General features: G+C 38.1%; 3 protein-coding genes across 4 annotated transcripts in view; 2 read left to right on the top strand and 1 right to left on the bottom strand.

The window, feature by feature from the left end:
* The first annotated feature begins 16 nt into the window (after nucleotides 1-16).
* On the top strand, nucleotides 17-4,877 carry LOC110838515 (corrinoid adenosyltransferase MMAB). The gene is made up of 5 exons (XM_022081787.2): nucleotides 17-156; nucleotides 308-448; nucleotides 1,624-1,837; nucleotides 2,340-2,464; nucleotides 4,519-4,877. The coding sequence occupies exons 1-5, from the start codon at nucleotides 80-82 to the stop codon at nucleotides 4,625-4,627; spliced, it is 666 nt and encodes a 221-aa protein (XP_021937479.1). The 5' UTR covers nucleotides 17-79; the 3' UTR covers nucleotides 4,628-4,877.
* Sbds (SBDS ribosome maturation factor) lies at nucleotides 4,787-8,462 on the bottom strand. Its single transcript, XM_087351295.1, has 5 exons — nucleotides 8,211-8,462; nucleotides 7,650-7,870; nucleotides 6,769-6,878; nucleotides 5,905-6,072; nucleotides 4,787-5,022 (listed from the first exon to the last, which is right to left on the bottom strand). Exons 1-5 carry the CDS (start codon nucleotides 8,339-8,341, stop codon nucleotides 4,894-4,896), a joined length of 759 nt encoding a protein of 252 aa, XP_087207421.1. The 5' UTR covers nucleotides 8,342-8,462; the 3' UTR covers nucleotides 4,787-4,893.
* Nucleotides 8,463-8,573: 111 nt separating this feature from the next.
* Nucleotides 8,574-15,039, top strand: part of ssh (Protein phosphatase Slingshot) — a 143,590-nt gene continuing 137,124 nt past the window's right edge. Inside the window, exon 1 of one of the 2 annotated variants that reach the window (XM_087351290.1) lies at nucleotides 8,574-8,960. In XM_087351290.1, the coding sequence (XP_087207416.1) occupies nucleotides 8,898-8,960 (63 nt within the window). In that variant the 5' untranslated portion in view covers nucleotides 8,574-8,897. Of the gene's footprint in view, nucleotides 8,961-12,854; nucleotides 13,327-15,039 lie in introns of those variants that run through there. The other variant, XM_087351289.1, reaches the window with a different exon arrangement.

Raw genomic sequence — 15,039 nt, 5'->3', positions numbered from 1 at the left:
ATTTTACATTAATAGTTCTCGATTACAATCGAGAAAGAAGAACAGACGAACAAAGTTGTAAATAATCGATTATTACAAAATGGAAGTTGTTAGTAGAATCATATACAGAACGACAGCAGTCTTCTGCCCTTCATTATCAAATTATTTCCGCCAATGGTGAGTTGACGGAAATATTTATCTGAAAATGCGAAGTATTCTGAATGTAGAGATATATTGCAGTCATTCGTCGACGGTGTTAAAACGCATTTTGAAATTGTATGCAGAATATTTACAGAACGTTTTTGTAAAGAATGTAATGTATTTTCAGGAATAGCACAGCTGCTTCTACAGTGTTCACACGTGAAGGTGACAGTGGATATTCGGTTACAAGTTCTGGAGAAAAGAGACCTAAAGATGACAGAATATTCAATGCAATTGGTGCAACGGATGAACTGTCGTCATATATTGGGTAAATACGTCAGGATTTGAAACAAAGTTTGGTTGGAAAGTATGGAGGGAAGAGACCACTTGGAACACCTAGGTATAGGTGGGAGGATAATATTAAAACGTTTCTTTGCCAAACTGGTTTAGAGAGCATGAATTGGATTCATCTGGCTCGGTGTAGGGACTAATGGGTTCTCTTGTGGACTTGTAATGGGATCCCAGTTGATTGTTATCATCCAGTTTGGCTCTGGTTTTGCAGTATGGTAGTGGATCCTCTTGTGACTTCTTGGCCAAAATATTCGGTGTTAGCGCTTCACTGTTTCTTTGTAATACATAATTTTATTTTCCACGTTCTTCACTAATATTTTGTAAATGTAGTGAAAGAAGCCTTCCTTCAGTTCACTGTTGTCGTTCAGTTATGTGTGCCTCCAGTGTGGGTAGTGAGAGTTCAGTTTTGAGGTATGCTTTAGGCTTTTTTCTAATCACCAGGTCTGTAATGGCTGTGAAGGTCATAGAATGTCTTTTATTTTTCAAGTTTTTGCATTTATTTATATCTTTTTTCTTCATTTACATTTAAGAGTGGAAGAGATACATTGCAATTAATCCTACTAGCATGGCAAATGAAAGCATATTGAGAACTGTATTTTGGCAAATAATCTCTTACAAAATATTTTTTAGTAAAATGGGGACCATGCCACAACCTAAACTACGCACAGACATTGTAAGCAACATGTCACAATCCTACAAAAGAAATATTTTGCGGTTTGTCACCTTTATATCATAAAAATGTATCCAACTTGTGTCAAAGTTAGTGTCAGTGAACTTCAACTTTAACACAATAATTAATTAATTGTTGATGTTTCTCTGTTGTGATCAGGTTTCTACTGCTTCCTTGGTTCTTGTTGCATGCCTGTAGCACTTACAGAACTAAAGTTGACTTAAGAAGTGGAAACCCATATATTTGCTGATTTTTAGCAGGTTCAGTATCCTTTGGCGTGGCAGGTGTCAAAAGTCCAACCCAAATTTTATTTTAAGAGTTAAATTATATTGTGCTATGGTTTAAAATCTGATATTTCATATTGAATGACGTCTTCATTTTACATTATATTTTGAATCTTACAGCTTTCATTATTGAAACAATTTGCATATAAATAAATATTTATATAGTTGGTTATATATTCTAATGCTTCCTTTTTACAGGCTTGCACGAGAATTTGCCAAAGATGGAGAACATGCATATACTGACAAACTAAAAAGAATTCAGTGTATCCTTGTGGATATAAGTGCATCAATTTTAAGATCCTCTAAACCAGAACTGCAGATTCACCTTTCTACTAGACACACAAAGGAACTGGAAGACTGGATTGAAGAATATTCTCGTCAACTACCACCCCTTGAAAATTATGTAATTCCTGTAAGTTTATTGAAGTAATTGGTGATTAAGTAATGTTGTTGCACAGACTTCAGCTTTTGCATCTGCTTTGAACTTTGTAATTCAGCCTGCAGGACAACTTTGGTCATAAGACCTTTTTTCCCCTAGATTTCCTAGATGGAGAATATTACATATGAATCCAAGGTAAACAGAAGAATTTTTGATGCTGCAAGATGTAGGAATGACCCTGATAATCTATGTAAGGTTCAAATAATCATGAATTTAAAATATCCATATAACTGTAACCAATGAGAATTGGACCCATGTTCGTGACATGTCGGATTGGGAATGACTTCAAGAATAAGATAATGAAGTATTGACATCTGGTATTAATAAGAAAAGTAATGTTAGGTTAGGTTAGTACAGGGTTAGGTTAGGTTAGGTTATGTTAGGTTCCTGTCTATGCATGATGGTGTATACTTCCGTCGTATGTCGTTCTTCATGTTAGATTCAGTTTAGCATCATGGTGCACTGTACGTTTCAGGGAGGAGGTAAAGCCTGTACATCACTGCACGTGGCTCGAACAATATGTCGACGAGCTGAAAGATGTGTAGTGCCGCTTGTAAGGAATGGGGAAGTTGATCAAGAAGCACAGGTATACCTCAACAGGTGGGTTTTTGACTTATTTATTTGGTTATTTTGTGATCCTGTATTAACAGTGGGGAGTACCACTAAATGAGATACGGTAAGATGATTATGAACAATGATTTAGAAAAGTGGAAAAAAGTCAAAATGATATGTTTGAGGTAAAAGGGCTGAAGAAAACCAAGGAAGCCCTCAGTCCAAATTTCTAGGTTTTGGTTGTGATTCAAACCAGATATGGTTTGTGGTGGTAATGGGCAGATCACATTTGGCTCTCGAAACTTTTTATGTGGCCTGTCACATGATTTTGGAATTTGCCAATGCAAGAAGGGTAAAAAAATTCTGCTACTGAGGAGAACATCGATATAGGTACGACAAAAATCAAGTGCTTGAAATTTTCTGTGTCTGAAACTGTACATGATGAAAGCATACTGCTGGCATCATAATTCCTGTCATTTGTAATCTCATTGTGTTTGTCGGCGTGCTTTCCGCTGACTACAATGATTTATGCCAGATGTGTATTAAAGAATGATACTAGTATGTCTACATAATTTGAAGAAAAACATGAATTAATGTTAATGACTTCTCCAAGTCCTCCAAAAGCAAAACAGAGTTAAAACCTATACTTCAGTTAGTCGCTCATAGACCAGTGGGCATTGCAGGGGACTGCCGTTGTTGTGAAGATCACGTTTGCAGGTTCTAGTGCCATCGTCCCTATATATTTCTTAATGCATGTGTTATATTTTCACAAACAGGCCTACTCATCACAATTGTGAACTTGTTCTTTAACTATTTATGTTTCAAAGCCACGTGGAACTCATACCGAAATATGTAGATTGTGATGTTTGAAAAAGAATGTCTTTTTGTTACTCATCTGTAAAAAAAACACAGTCCAGTAACTATTTGTTAACGAGCAAGAATTAATCATAGCTCAGTCAGTATAATGACTAGCTACAGGCTGGACAACCGGGGTTCAATCCCCGACGGGTGCAGAGGATTTTTCCTCTAGCCTCTGCGTCCAGACCGGCTCTGGGGCCCACCCAGCCTCCTGTCCAATGGGTACCGGGGGTAAAGCCGGCCGGGGCGTGCTGCTGACCACTCACCCCCATCTACTGCCGAGGTCAAAAAAGATTAGGAGCTATACCTCCACTCCCCCATTGCGCCTACATGGCGTTAGTGGGACGCTTATTATCATTATTATTACCGTATGATTTGTGGCACATTGGCAAGGCTAGAAGTACGAGGGAAGGGGGCATTTCTTTTATTTTTATATCGTCATTCTGATTTAAAGGTTTGTCTATGGTCAGTTTCAAACATGGAACCTTTAAATCAGAATGATGATGAACAGCAAGTCACAGAAAAATAAAATAAACACCAGCATCCCTCACACTTCTGGCCTTGCCAGCGCAGCACATAAAAGAAGTGATAGTATGAATGGTAATACTAACGATTACTTTTTTCTCATTAACAAATAGTTTCCAGTTACTCTTGGTATGAGTTCCAAATGGAAGCTTAGAAGCAAAAAGTTAAATAATGTAAGAAGTGCACAATTTTAATAAATAGGCCTAGTACATATTTACATGTATGTACATTGTCTGAGTGTAAGGGCGAACGATCGCAAACATATATTTCAATGAAACAAAGATGTTGTAGATGTAGGCCTTTTATTACAAAAAAGGTGCATTGTTCGACCATGCGAAACTGAACAAAATTATATGAAAATTACTGTGGCGTTAATGATGAAGTTTTAGAAAATTAACAGTGGCTTGAAATCAGAAATGCCTGAAAGCTAAGAAACACGTCTTTGCAACAGTAAACAAAGTCGTATGGAAAAATAAAGTTGTTACGTGTTTTAAAGTGAACACGAGCTATAGTTTTTAAGTTAAAGAAATACAGTTTTGCTTACCGCCCACAACATTATTAATTTATTTATGTGGCCCTCGACAAAGATATGAACTGCCATTGTGGTCTCTGCTAATGAAAGGGCTGCCAACTCCTATGCCATGTATATATGTTTGTGTGCGTTTGAAATTAAGTTAGGATGTTTATAATTTCATGTATTACATGTCTTACCATTGCAGGCTGTCAGATTTCTTGTTGACGATATCAAGATATGCATGCAAGATTGATAAGAAAAATGAATCTATCTATATACCAAGACCTGATGTAGAGCTCCTCTCAAAAAGATAAGAATTGCTATTTCTTGTGACATGTAGCAAATCTAGTGACTGATGTAGTAACAACTTCCATTATCTTTTTGTGTATATATTATTTTTTAAGTGACCAAGTTTTATAGTCATAGACCATTTGTTGTATTTGTTAAAAATTATGTAAACAGACAGACAGATATTGTCAGTACATGTACAGTATTTATTCACTGTGCAAAATAATATCCATGTTGCCAAGAACTTATATTACAATTAATTACTGTTGAAAGTAACATATTCTACTATTTGTCATTCCAGTAACTCTTCACCTTCAGTTACTTCTTTAAGGCTCATCAGTTCCAAGAGTCCATGTCCTTTGGTTTCAGAACGCACAATTTCATCTACTTCTCGGTAATGGCCAGGGTCTATCAAACAAACCTGCAACGACATTTTTTATTGTTCTTTATTATTATGCAAACAAATTACAGTTATGTAGGATTTGAGGTTTTTACAGCGGTGAGTATGAAGATTTCCGTCTTCTGGGTTATTGCGCTGTGTAGTCTGGTCGATGTTTACCAACGTTTCAGAATATTCATCGCCCTGATGACGGAGGCAGTATGACCTCTGAAACGTTGGTTAACATCGACCAGACTACACAGCGCAACAACCCAGAGGACAGAAATCTTCAAATGACAGTTATCGTACTCTGCATTCAGTTGGCATTTTTTGGCTGGGAAGAGACGAGCACGAGCATTAAATTTTGTGTAATAAAAGCTGAACTTTATCATTGCCACTTAAGTATTTTTTTCTTGTCATTTATAACAAAAATAAGTAAATGATCTACTTCATAATAGGTTTGATCATAAAAACCTCAAATTTATTTTAACTTCACATACAGAGATGGTCTCAAGTTGTGGAGTGATTATGTAGCAATTATTTCTTTGCATTTCCTGATTATATCAAGAATATTACTCGCTGCTGGGGCTCAGATGCCTGGCAGTGATTGTATTATGAAAAGATTGTCTGCCATTCTTACGTACAGAACACTGTGACCCAGGAAGGATGATTCTGTTTTGGACGCTAGACAGCCCGTACTGTGTAAGACTTGAGGTTCTCACAGCGGTGAGTATGAAGATTTCTGTCTTCTGGGTTATTGCGCTGTGTAGTCTGGTCGATGTTTACCAACGTTTCAGAATATTCATCGCCCTGATGATGGAGGTAGTATGACCTCTGAAACGTTGGTTAACATCGACCAGACTACACAGCGCAATAACCCAGAAGACAGAAATCTTCAGCCCGTACTGTTTTCGGCATACATACCAGATTTAGCTTTCCACCATCCCAGTCTTCACTTTCAAGGCTGGTGGCTAGTTTTGCAACCTTATCCCGAAGTTTGCGAGCGTCTCTTCCTGACAGCACTGCACGTATTTTCATCTGGGCTCGCTCCAATGGCATGGTTGCTTTCAATAATGGTATTACATCCAGTGCCTGCATCAGAGGTATTCCAAAAGTATAGTAGTACTGTATTTAATAATCAAGGGTGGACAGAAGATAGAGTAAAATAGTAAAAGAGTTGGTATTGGGTGTTTATACTTTAATAATTGTTGTTTGATGTAATTGCTGTTTTAATGTGTTCTTTTTTCCAGAGCAGTTAAACTGAATCTAACAAAGAACTACCATCATATGTATAATGTAGTTTCCACTCTTTCAAAGATATTTCCAAATTTGAGTACATGTGAAATCCAGTTGCTGGAACTTCCCTAGGATTATTCGCTACTGAAAAAGAACAACGCATATAACTTACTAAATTTTCATTGAGAGAGAGAGATATGACCATGGCTTGCTTGAATACCACATCCTTTTTTTTCATAGCTTTAATAAAATTGACAACAATGATTTATGTACACATAAAGTAATCTGTAACATGCAAGTGTCCCTGTTGCTGGTAACAGTGGTTGCACGGTCTGAGGCATGGGTCTTCTGTGCTTGGACACTGTGGCTGTGGGTTTGAATCCCACTCAAGGTATGGATGTTTGTCCATGTCTTCCTGTGTACAGGTATAGGCTTTGCAATGGGCTGATCACTCATTCAAGGAGTCCTATCAAATGTGTTAATAGATCAAGAAACCTCCAAAACAAAGCACCTATACTTGACGAGGAGCATAAAGGGTACTAAAAAGTATACCTGTTGTTTGGCATTCCTGTTTGGTTTCACAGAAATATGGGCATCCTTCATAGCCTTTTCAATCATAGACACAGGATAAGGTCTCTTTGTTTCAGGATTTACACACTTGTCTGTAGAAAAATGGATCGAGTCAGCATATTTATTCTCTGACATTTCAGTAACTTCTAATTCAATTAAGACCTGCTACCTGTAAAATGTTGAATATTTTCATTCTTTTTGGTGACTGATTTGAACATCTGAATGATGTTTTATCACCTTATCTTTGCTAATTAGAGCTGATAGGTATTAGAATGGCCTCAGGTGGTTCTGGCTCTAGCAAAAACAGGAGTGCACAATGGACTGGGCAGTGGTCTCCCCAGTCAATACCAGTAGTCTGACTTCCCAAAATGAAGTTCACTCTTATGTACATCAATCAGTGAAAAGTACTACAGGAAAAACTTATGTTTGTTGTTCTTGTGGATGTATAGTAATTGCTGAGAAGCACACATTAAACATCACAGAACACACGAGATATATTTCATACAATGACAAACGTGAAAATTTATAGTTTCTTTAAAATGAATGACTGTGTTGTCATTTTCATAACAGACTATTACACACAGATATAGCAGTGAAGTTGCCATTGAAAATGGTACATAAACACTGCTCTAGACTAGGGGTTCTTAAAACTTGTCTGATACCCCTGATGAAGTCTAGGAAAAAGCATGGTATCCCATGCAAAAGAAAACCCACAAGAATCTATGAGCTCTTCTACAAACTTGTAATTCTGAATTAGGTTTTTAAACCATTTCACATTACTTCTAGACAAACTTGCAGTTTATATTGTATTGAACACATGCCTACAAATAACTTGTGATTACGTATACAGATGTTAATACTACCTGCAACTGTTGTCGCAATGTCCTTGAATAGCAATTCAAATTGTGACTGCCTTTCCTTGTCAGATACCTGAAGCTCACCCTTTGTTAGAATTTCCTTACAGACATCTGTTTGATCATCCTTCCCAAAAGCTTTAATAAGATCTTCCTTTTTAGCTACCTGACCCTTTGATACATTTGTAAACACAGTATGCGTCTGCAGCACCTCATCAATATCAGTTTCTCTGAAAATATTAAAATAAACCTTAATATTACAGTATATCATAGGACTGACAGGAACAGTTTTGGTAGATGTAAATCATTGTAGACTGGCACACTTCAATTCTTTATTTAAGACTAATGGCTGGTTGGATAGTGTTTATTTAATGCTAGTATAAGTATGTAAACTTCAATGGTTATTTAACATAGGTACAGTCATGGCCTATGTCAAGGTACAACCACCGCATTAACTTGGATGGAGGTAATGAGGAAAATAACCTAGAACTTGCCATTTTCTGTGCAGCTCTGCATACTTACCAATGCAGTGTACACCTGGAAAAAGGTGGATACGAGTGAAAAACTTACATGTTATTTCTCCAAGATACAACTTTATTCCTATAACATGCTATTTCAAATCTCTTGCCTCCTTTTTTCATTCGAACTACTGCTACATTTGTTAATCTGATTTGGTTGGTAGGAGTGAATATTTTAGACATCTTTGTTTCTCAACTATATTGCACAACTAGATGTCATTTGCACACACTTGAAACGGAACTTTCACATTGTTACGACCTATCGAAAACTGGCACTGTACCGGAAGTGTCGCTGTCTAATGTGATGTTTATTTGGTGAAATTGATGAGAAGATGCAAGAAACACGTAGAAATGGTCGTTTAATTAAATGACCAGCTTGTGAAACTTTCCAGTACATAAAGTTACAAGTATGGACTATTAAGAATGTATATATAATTGTACTAACTTAAGTATTACGTAAATTATTAAATGTTACGATAACTTATTCCGCAGAGTATGCTTCTGCTTTGAGGATATTGTTGTTTGAACGAAAATATTTTCATAAGACTTGGACGCATGTGCATTGAGTCCCTTCATTTGTCTACTTTCTGATGGAAAATGAAAATGGCTCCATGAAGTGCATAGTAAAGTGATACTCAGTAAAAAATCGGTGTTTAACGTGAATGGGCGCTAGAAGATGCCACAAATAAATAAGCAGTTCCTAGCGTAACATAAATTATTTAATGTGGAAACTACTGTTATGGCTTTGGTCACAATTCAGAGGTCTCCAAGCGTCAGTAGTTGCAGCTCACCACCAAGTTCTGTAAGTATACAAACTAAATAAGTAAAAACAAATTGTATTAATTGTGAGTACACAGAAATATTTTTATCGTTATATTTGTATAAAACAGTATACATAAATAGGTGTGAAATAATAATATGTTTCAATTGTACCTTCCATAATTTGAACGAGTAATTTGGAACATTTTTTAGTTTGCAAATGTCATATTGACAGTTTTTCTAAAGATCACTGGAATTTTTATAATTACAATTGAATGGAATATTGTCATTAAAGGATGAACATGAGGTTTGTTTAACTTTGTATTGGCACGTAATATACAAGAAATAAGTGATTATTTTGTAAGTACAATTTCTAGCATTTTGCAAGGTAGATAGGGTTATTGTTTCAGAACTGAAAAATTACCAATTCCCTGAACTTCTTCTTCACCTAGATTTATCATGATTATTATTTATGTTCCCGGATATTACACTTTTGAAACACTTTTAATTGATTAACATTATGACTCACGCTTTATGATTTTGGAGAAATTAGAAACTTCAGAGAGGCAGTGGGCTTGTCACTCACTGCTGTACAAGACTAATAAGGACAAGTTGCCTTGAGCAGCTATCTCGGAATGGGTCAGCAGGCCCAGTCCTTAAAGTTGATGATGACTAATTAATTTATTGTTTTATATATGTTCTTATATAATTTTCTCTACTAGCCTGTAAAAGATTTTGTGCCATTCATAATTAGTTCACGAACACTGTCAGCATGCCATTAAGTTTCATCTCTTTCAAAATCTTCTGCATTTTCTTTATTGCACATTCTAAAGAAATATTAAAAAGAGACATTGTCTTATTTGATGCCTACATTTCTTCAAATGTTTCTGTCTATGTAGAGATGGTAGCGGACAGTATAAACACTGAGTTATCAAATTAAGTGATCAATTCCAATAATTCAGATCTTCTCAGTAACTTTGGTTGGCATTCCAGTCTGGTAACTTAAATTATTGACTCAGTATGTTACAAAAAATTTGTTTTGTTCCTTTGTTTGAAACTAAAACCAACAATTTAAAATAAAATAGTGTAGTCAGGTTGAAAATAGATTCCAACACCCAGGGAGCGTAGTTAAGTTTTTGTAAATTGCTAATTGATAAGCAAATCGTAATGGTCTAACAAAGGAAGACAGAGTTTAACATAACACTTAATGAATTTAATTACATTCAAAGATGTCTGTTTATCTAATTTACATCATTATAGATTCAAAACGTTTTATAATTATAAGATAAAGTGATCTTGAAAATTACGTGTGTCATGTTTATGTATGTTTAATAAACGCAACGTGCATATTTTAAATGCACTCTTGTTTCTACCAAAGGCTGTGAGTTTTTTTATTAAATTGATTTGGGCCGTGGATCTGTAATGGTCGTTTTAAGGAATGGCGTGTATTAGCCTAAGGGTACTATTTTTTCGTAAGTATCCAAGCACTGTCTGTCAGTAGCTCTTTATTTGAACAGATGTTTGGATGTCTGCATAGTGCAAATATGAAAGAGAAGTTCATTTGAGGACATAATGCACAGTAGCAAATGGTGTCACTGAAAGAATTCTGTCTTTGTTTGTGGTTTGTTTGTATGAAAAACTATTTTTAACGAAATATGGAGAAACAATTTTGACATCTTTTGCTTGGTTGAGGCAATTTAGTTGTCATACAGTGCTGTATACTCATAGATACATTTTATATCAAATCTGTTTCCTTGCACTTGTTCTGGAAGGGGGGGCGTGAAATTTATGAAATGTTTTAAGGGGGGCGCAAGGTATAAAAGTTTGGGAACCTCTGCACTAGCAAGATATATTTATCTTTACACTGTGAGTTGCGTGACTTTTGGTACGTTCTGTATAAACTGTAGGAAATTGCAAACACTGCGCAGGCGTTAACATAAGTAGCGTGAAGTGCCAATAGATGGCAGTAGATGTAAACATCTGAAAGTATGTGTTCAACGTAAGATAAGATTCATTCATCAACTCTTAACTAGTTTATCTTTATATTAACACACTACCCTCACACACAAAAGCTGGGGGCGAATTGATATAATTTATGCATTTTTCAGTATTGCTATCGGTAAAGGTACGTGGACTGTGGGCTTAAAATATCGTTTATCTCTGTTTACTTGTGTTTTTTTACGGAAGAGGATAGTTGAGTGGCAAACGTAATCGATGTTTCGATATAAGAGATCGATATTTCTGTTAAAGTATATAAAGTGTATATTTGAGCTTTACATCAGAATGAGATTATTTCTTGTCATTATTTTCGGACACTTTGTTGTTTTTTGTAATCAGTTATGGAGTTAAAGTGATATATTATCACATTTCGTAGTATATGTTTGACAGTAATGTTTTATATAGAAATTTTAGATATAAATGATTCATGCAGTCGAGGGATATAGCCTTTTATGTTTGACAGAGAAAATTGTTCCAGTAAAACAAAACTTTTTTTTATCGTCTTGATTAGTCGAGCACTTTCAAGTGATGCTTCAGCAATCATGTGCTTCAGTATTGCGACGCGTTCGCTGATAATCGGGAAATGAGCTGTAACTCCCAGAAGGAACTGCATGACTCACCGCCATGAGCTACAAGATTTTATCGATACGTTTGAAGTATCGCTCCATAAAAACAATAAAAATCAAATTTTAAGTTTTGTAAGGGGTGCTTTTGTGGTTCATTTCTATTTGTTGTATTTTAAAACGTTGGCTCCTAAGTGATTTTTGCCAAATTTAAATTTTCGATATGGTTGTCTTCTGGGTTGTTGCGCTGTGTAGTCTGGTCGATGTTAACCAACGTTTCAGAGGTCATACTGCCTCCGTCATCAGAGTATGAAGATTTCTGTCTTCTGGGTTGTTGCGCTGTGTAGTCTGGTCGATGTTAACCAACGTTTCAGAGGTCATACTGCCTCCGTCATCAGAGTATGAAGATTTCTGTCTTCTGGGTTGTTGCGCTGTGTAGTCTGGTCGATGTTTACCAACGTTTCAGAGGTCATACTGCCTCCGTCATCAGAGTATGAAGATATCCGTCTTCTGGGTTGTTGCGCTGTGTAGTCTGGTCGATGTTAACCAACGTTTCAGAGGTCATACTGCCTCCGTCATCAGAGTATGAAGATTTCTGTCTTCTGGGTTGTTGCGCTGTGTAGTCTGGTCGATGTTAACCAACGTTTCAGAGGTCATACTGCCTCCGTCATCAGAGTATGAAGATTTCCGTCTTCTGGGTTGTTGCGCTGTGTAGTCTGGTCGATTTTTACCAACGTTTCAGATGTCATACTGCCTCCGTCATCAGAGTATGAAGATTTCTGTCTTCTGGGTTGTTGCGCTGTGTAGTCTGGTCGATGTTAACCAACGTTTCAGAGGTCATACTGCCTCCGTCATCAGAGTATGAAGATTTCTGTCTTCTGGGTTGTTGCGCTGTGTAGTCTGGTCGATGTTTACCGACGTTTCAGAGGTCATACTGCCTCCGTCATCAGAGTATGAAGATTTCTGTCTTCTGGGATGTTGCGCTGTGTAGTCTGGTCGATGTTAACCAACGTTTCAGAGGTCCTTGCTGCCTCCATCATCAGGGCGATGATGTTGGAGGCAGCAAGGACCTATGACCCACCTGTGTCTCCCGCGGTACCGAATGAGTCTTTATTATTATTATGTCTGTAGCTAATGCCAGTTCCTGGAGGCCTTGTGCCATGGTGGGGAAAGCGGATTGTGCGTTTGCGATGTTTTATTAGCCGTGGTTCTGAGTGTGTCAGAATGTCAATCCCAGTGGTAAATGTACGAAATTGGTTTACCCGTGTGGGCGGACAAATCCTTCGGCAAGCATCCGGGCGCCATTATCTGCGCAGGGTCGCGTGAATCAGTGTAACGGTGTTTGAGTTTCGTGGCCCTCGCCAGTAGGAGCGCTGCAGTTGTTCGGATGCCCTCCGTATCTTTCTCTCTCTCTCTGTCTCCGATACTGTTCGTAGTCTCACAGTGCATCTGTAGTCGGATGGAGTTGGTGGGTGGAGCACGAATCTTCACCCACATGCGTTCGTGTTGGAAACTTACAGAGTGGTTTAAAGTTTGCTGTGGTGAAGTGATAACAAATGAGGCGTCTATGGCGGTGAATCTAATGGGCGTGTGAGATCTTCGTACTCTGTCGAGATGCTGTACATTTTGCCGCCCCCAAGTGCACCGAGTCCTCCGTCACCGTGGACCACAATCCTCTGTGGTGGTAGCGAGGGTTCTGCCACCGGTGGAGTCAGCGGTGTTGTCAAAATGGTTGCTGGAGGGACTGTGGCCACCGCAGTGCGGAGGAGCTCGTGGGTCACTGCCACTGCTACCAGCAAAAGACCTCCAACAGCCCGAGGTCATGCGTCGAAGAATCACAGGACCAGGGTGAGTTGGTAGGGGGTGGGAGAATTGAGGCAAGTTCGAGCATGATTGGGGTCACGTGTGAAGATTCGGACTTTGGTTAAGACAGAAGACGGTCACCTACCGAAGTCCGTAGCACTTTCGAGCACCGGCGCGATGATGATGACACACCGCCTTGAATTTAGGTTGCGTGCAATGAAACCTCACATCCTTTGCGCTTTGCTGTGTGGAGAATTTGCATCGCTCACAAAATCACTGTTTTGCACGTACGTAATTTTGTACCGACGTACAAAGTACAGTTTAAAGCAAGTACAAAGGAAAGCTGTTTATTTACCGAAGAAAAGAAGACAGCCTTTTTTTTGACGTAAATACGTCTATACGGAAGGGTCATTCGGCAAACAAGCGAAAGGAAAACGTGTAAGATCCATATCAACAAATCGACAACAATGGTTACCTAGGGAACGTCGTGTTTACTCGGCATTGTTGTTACCTAGGAAAACGTGTAAGATCCATATCAACAAATCGACAACAATGGTTACCTAGGGAACATCGTGTTTACTCGGCATTGTTGTTACCTAGGAAAACGTGTAAGATCCATATCAACAAATCGACAACAATGGTTACCTAGGGAACATCGTGTTTACTCGGCATTGTTGTTACCTAGGAAAACGTGTAAGATCCATATCAACAAATCGACAACAATGGTTACCTAGGGAACGTCGTGTTTACTCGGCATTGTTGTGTTACATTACTGCAGTCAACAATCCGCTTTCGTAACAAGATGGATAACATTTCATTACATTACAGAGACGTATTTACGTCAGATTCTCCGGAACCGCGGTCTCCACTGTCAATTCTTTGTTTCACAAGATTTCTGCTTTAGAAATATTTTCCTTTGCCTTGATTTCAAATAATGAAGTAAATGTTATTAATCGTGATGATAGTGTCATTTAAAGTTCATTTTACAGTAGTCAAAGATAATACCCAATACTAAATTCTGCTCATTACCTCCACGTGGGTTGATGATATTAACCGGAACGCTTATATATCAACAAATCACGCGCAACAGCTTGAGACTCGGCCCACATTTACCTAAACTGACCCATCGGTGTGGAGTCGAATTATATAACCCATTAGTTACGGTCCCTAACAATATTCAGAAGTAGACTTACCACTGCTGCCAAATATGCACTCAGCGAGTGAAGAAATTTCCCCGCCTTTTATAGACCCCCGCAAGATCCCGCCTCTGGACTCTGTCCTGAACCAAACGAATCGAGCTCACATCCTACGCCCTGTGTCTAAGATCCATTTTGATTCTGTCCTCCCATTTACGCCCAGGTCACCCGAGAGGCCTCGTCCCTTCGTATTTTCCGAGCTAACTGTCGTTTGTTTTTCAGCCGCGTAATATCTGGTGAAACGTTAAAGTTATGATGCTCCATATTACGCAGTTTTCTCCAGTCTCTCTCCATGAAGCCGCTTTCCTCAGTTCTTTGTCCTCGTAAACACACAGGCTCTGATCTCTCCACGTTTTAGTCATTGAGAAGACGTCAGCGTAAACATACTAATGATAATGTCAACTCACGCGTGAGGTAGTGACATTAGCGTGTTTTTAAACGCTACAAATTCGTTGCCTACTAAGTGGTTTCTTAAGTTTTCTTTAAACTCACATTTTGGAAATGTGGATCCTATCTTGTGACGTACGCACAGGCTAGAATGCTGGCCTTGTAATCTTGGGGT

The sequence above is a fragment of the Zootermopsis nevadensis genome, unplaced genomic scaffold (genome assembly GCF_977971745.1).
Source record: "Zootermopsis nevadensis isolate Lab colony 2312 unplaced genomic scaffold, Znev_1.0 Znev_ptg000019l, whole genome shotgun sequence".
Classification (NCBI taxonomy): Eukaryota; Metazoa; Arthropoda; class Insecta; order Blattodea; family Termopsidae; genus Zootermopsis; species Zootermopsis nevadensis.
This window is presented reverse-complemented; position numbering and strand designations above follow the sequence as displayed.

Bases quoted from the DNA above. Each gene is read 5' to 3' on its own strand.
- Sbds (XM_087351295.1), bottom strand. From the start codon at position 8,341: ATGTCTAAAATATTCACTCCTACCAACCAAATCAGATTAACAAATGTA. The intron at 6,073-6,768 runs GTATACTTTTTA...CCTCTGATGCAG, and splicing joins ACAGGAATGCCAAACAACAG to GCACTGGATGTAATACCATT. The intron at 5,023-5,904 runs GTATGTATGCCG...ATGTCGTTGCAG, and splicing joins ATGGTGGAAAGCTAAATCTG to GTTTGTTTGATAGACCCTGG.
- LOC110838515 (XM_022081787.2), top strand. From the start codon at position 80: ATGGAAGTTGTTAGTAGAATCATATACAGAACGACAGCAGTCTTCTGC. The intron at 449-1,623 runs GTAAATACGTCA...TCCTTTTTACAG, and splicing joins GAACTGTCGTCATATATTGG to GCTTGCACGAGAATTTGCCA. The intron at 2,465-4,518 runs GTGGGTTTTTGA...TTACCATTGCAG, and splicing joins GCACAGGTATACCTCAACAG to GCTGTCAGATTTCTTGTTGA.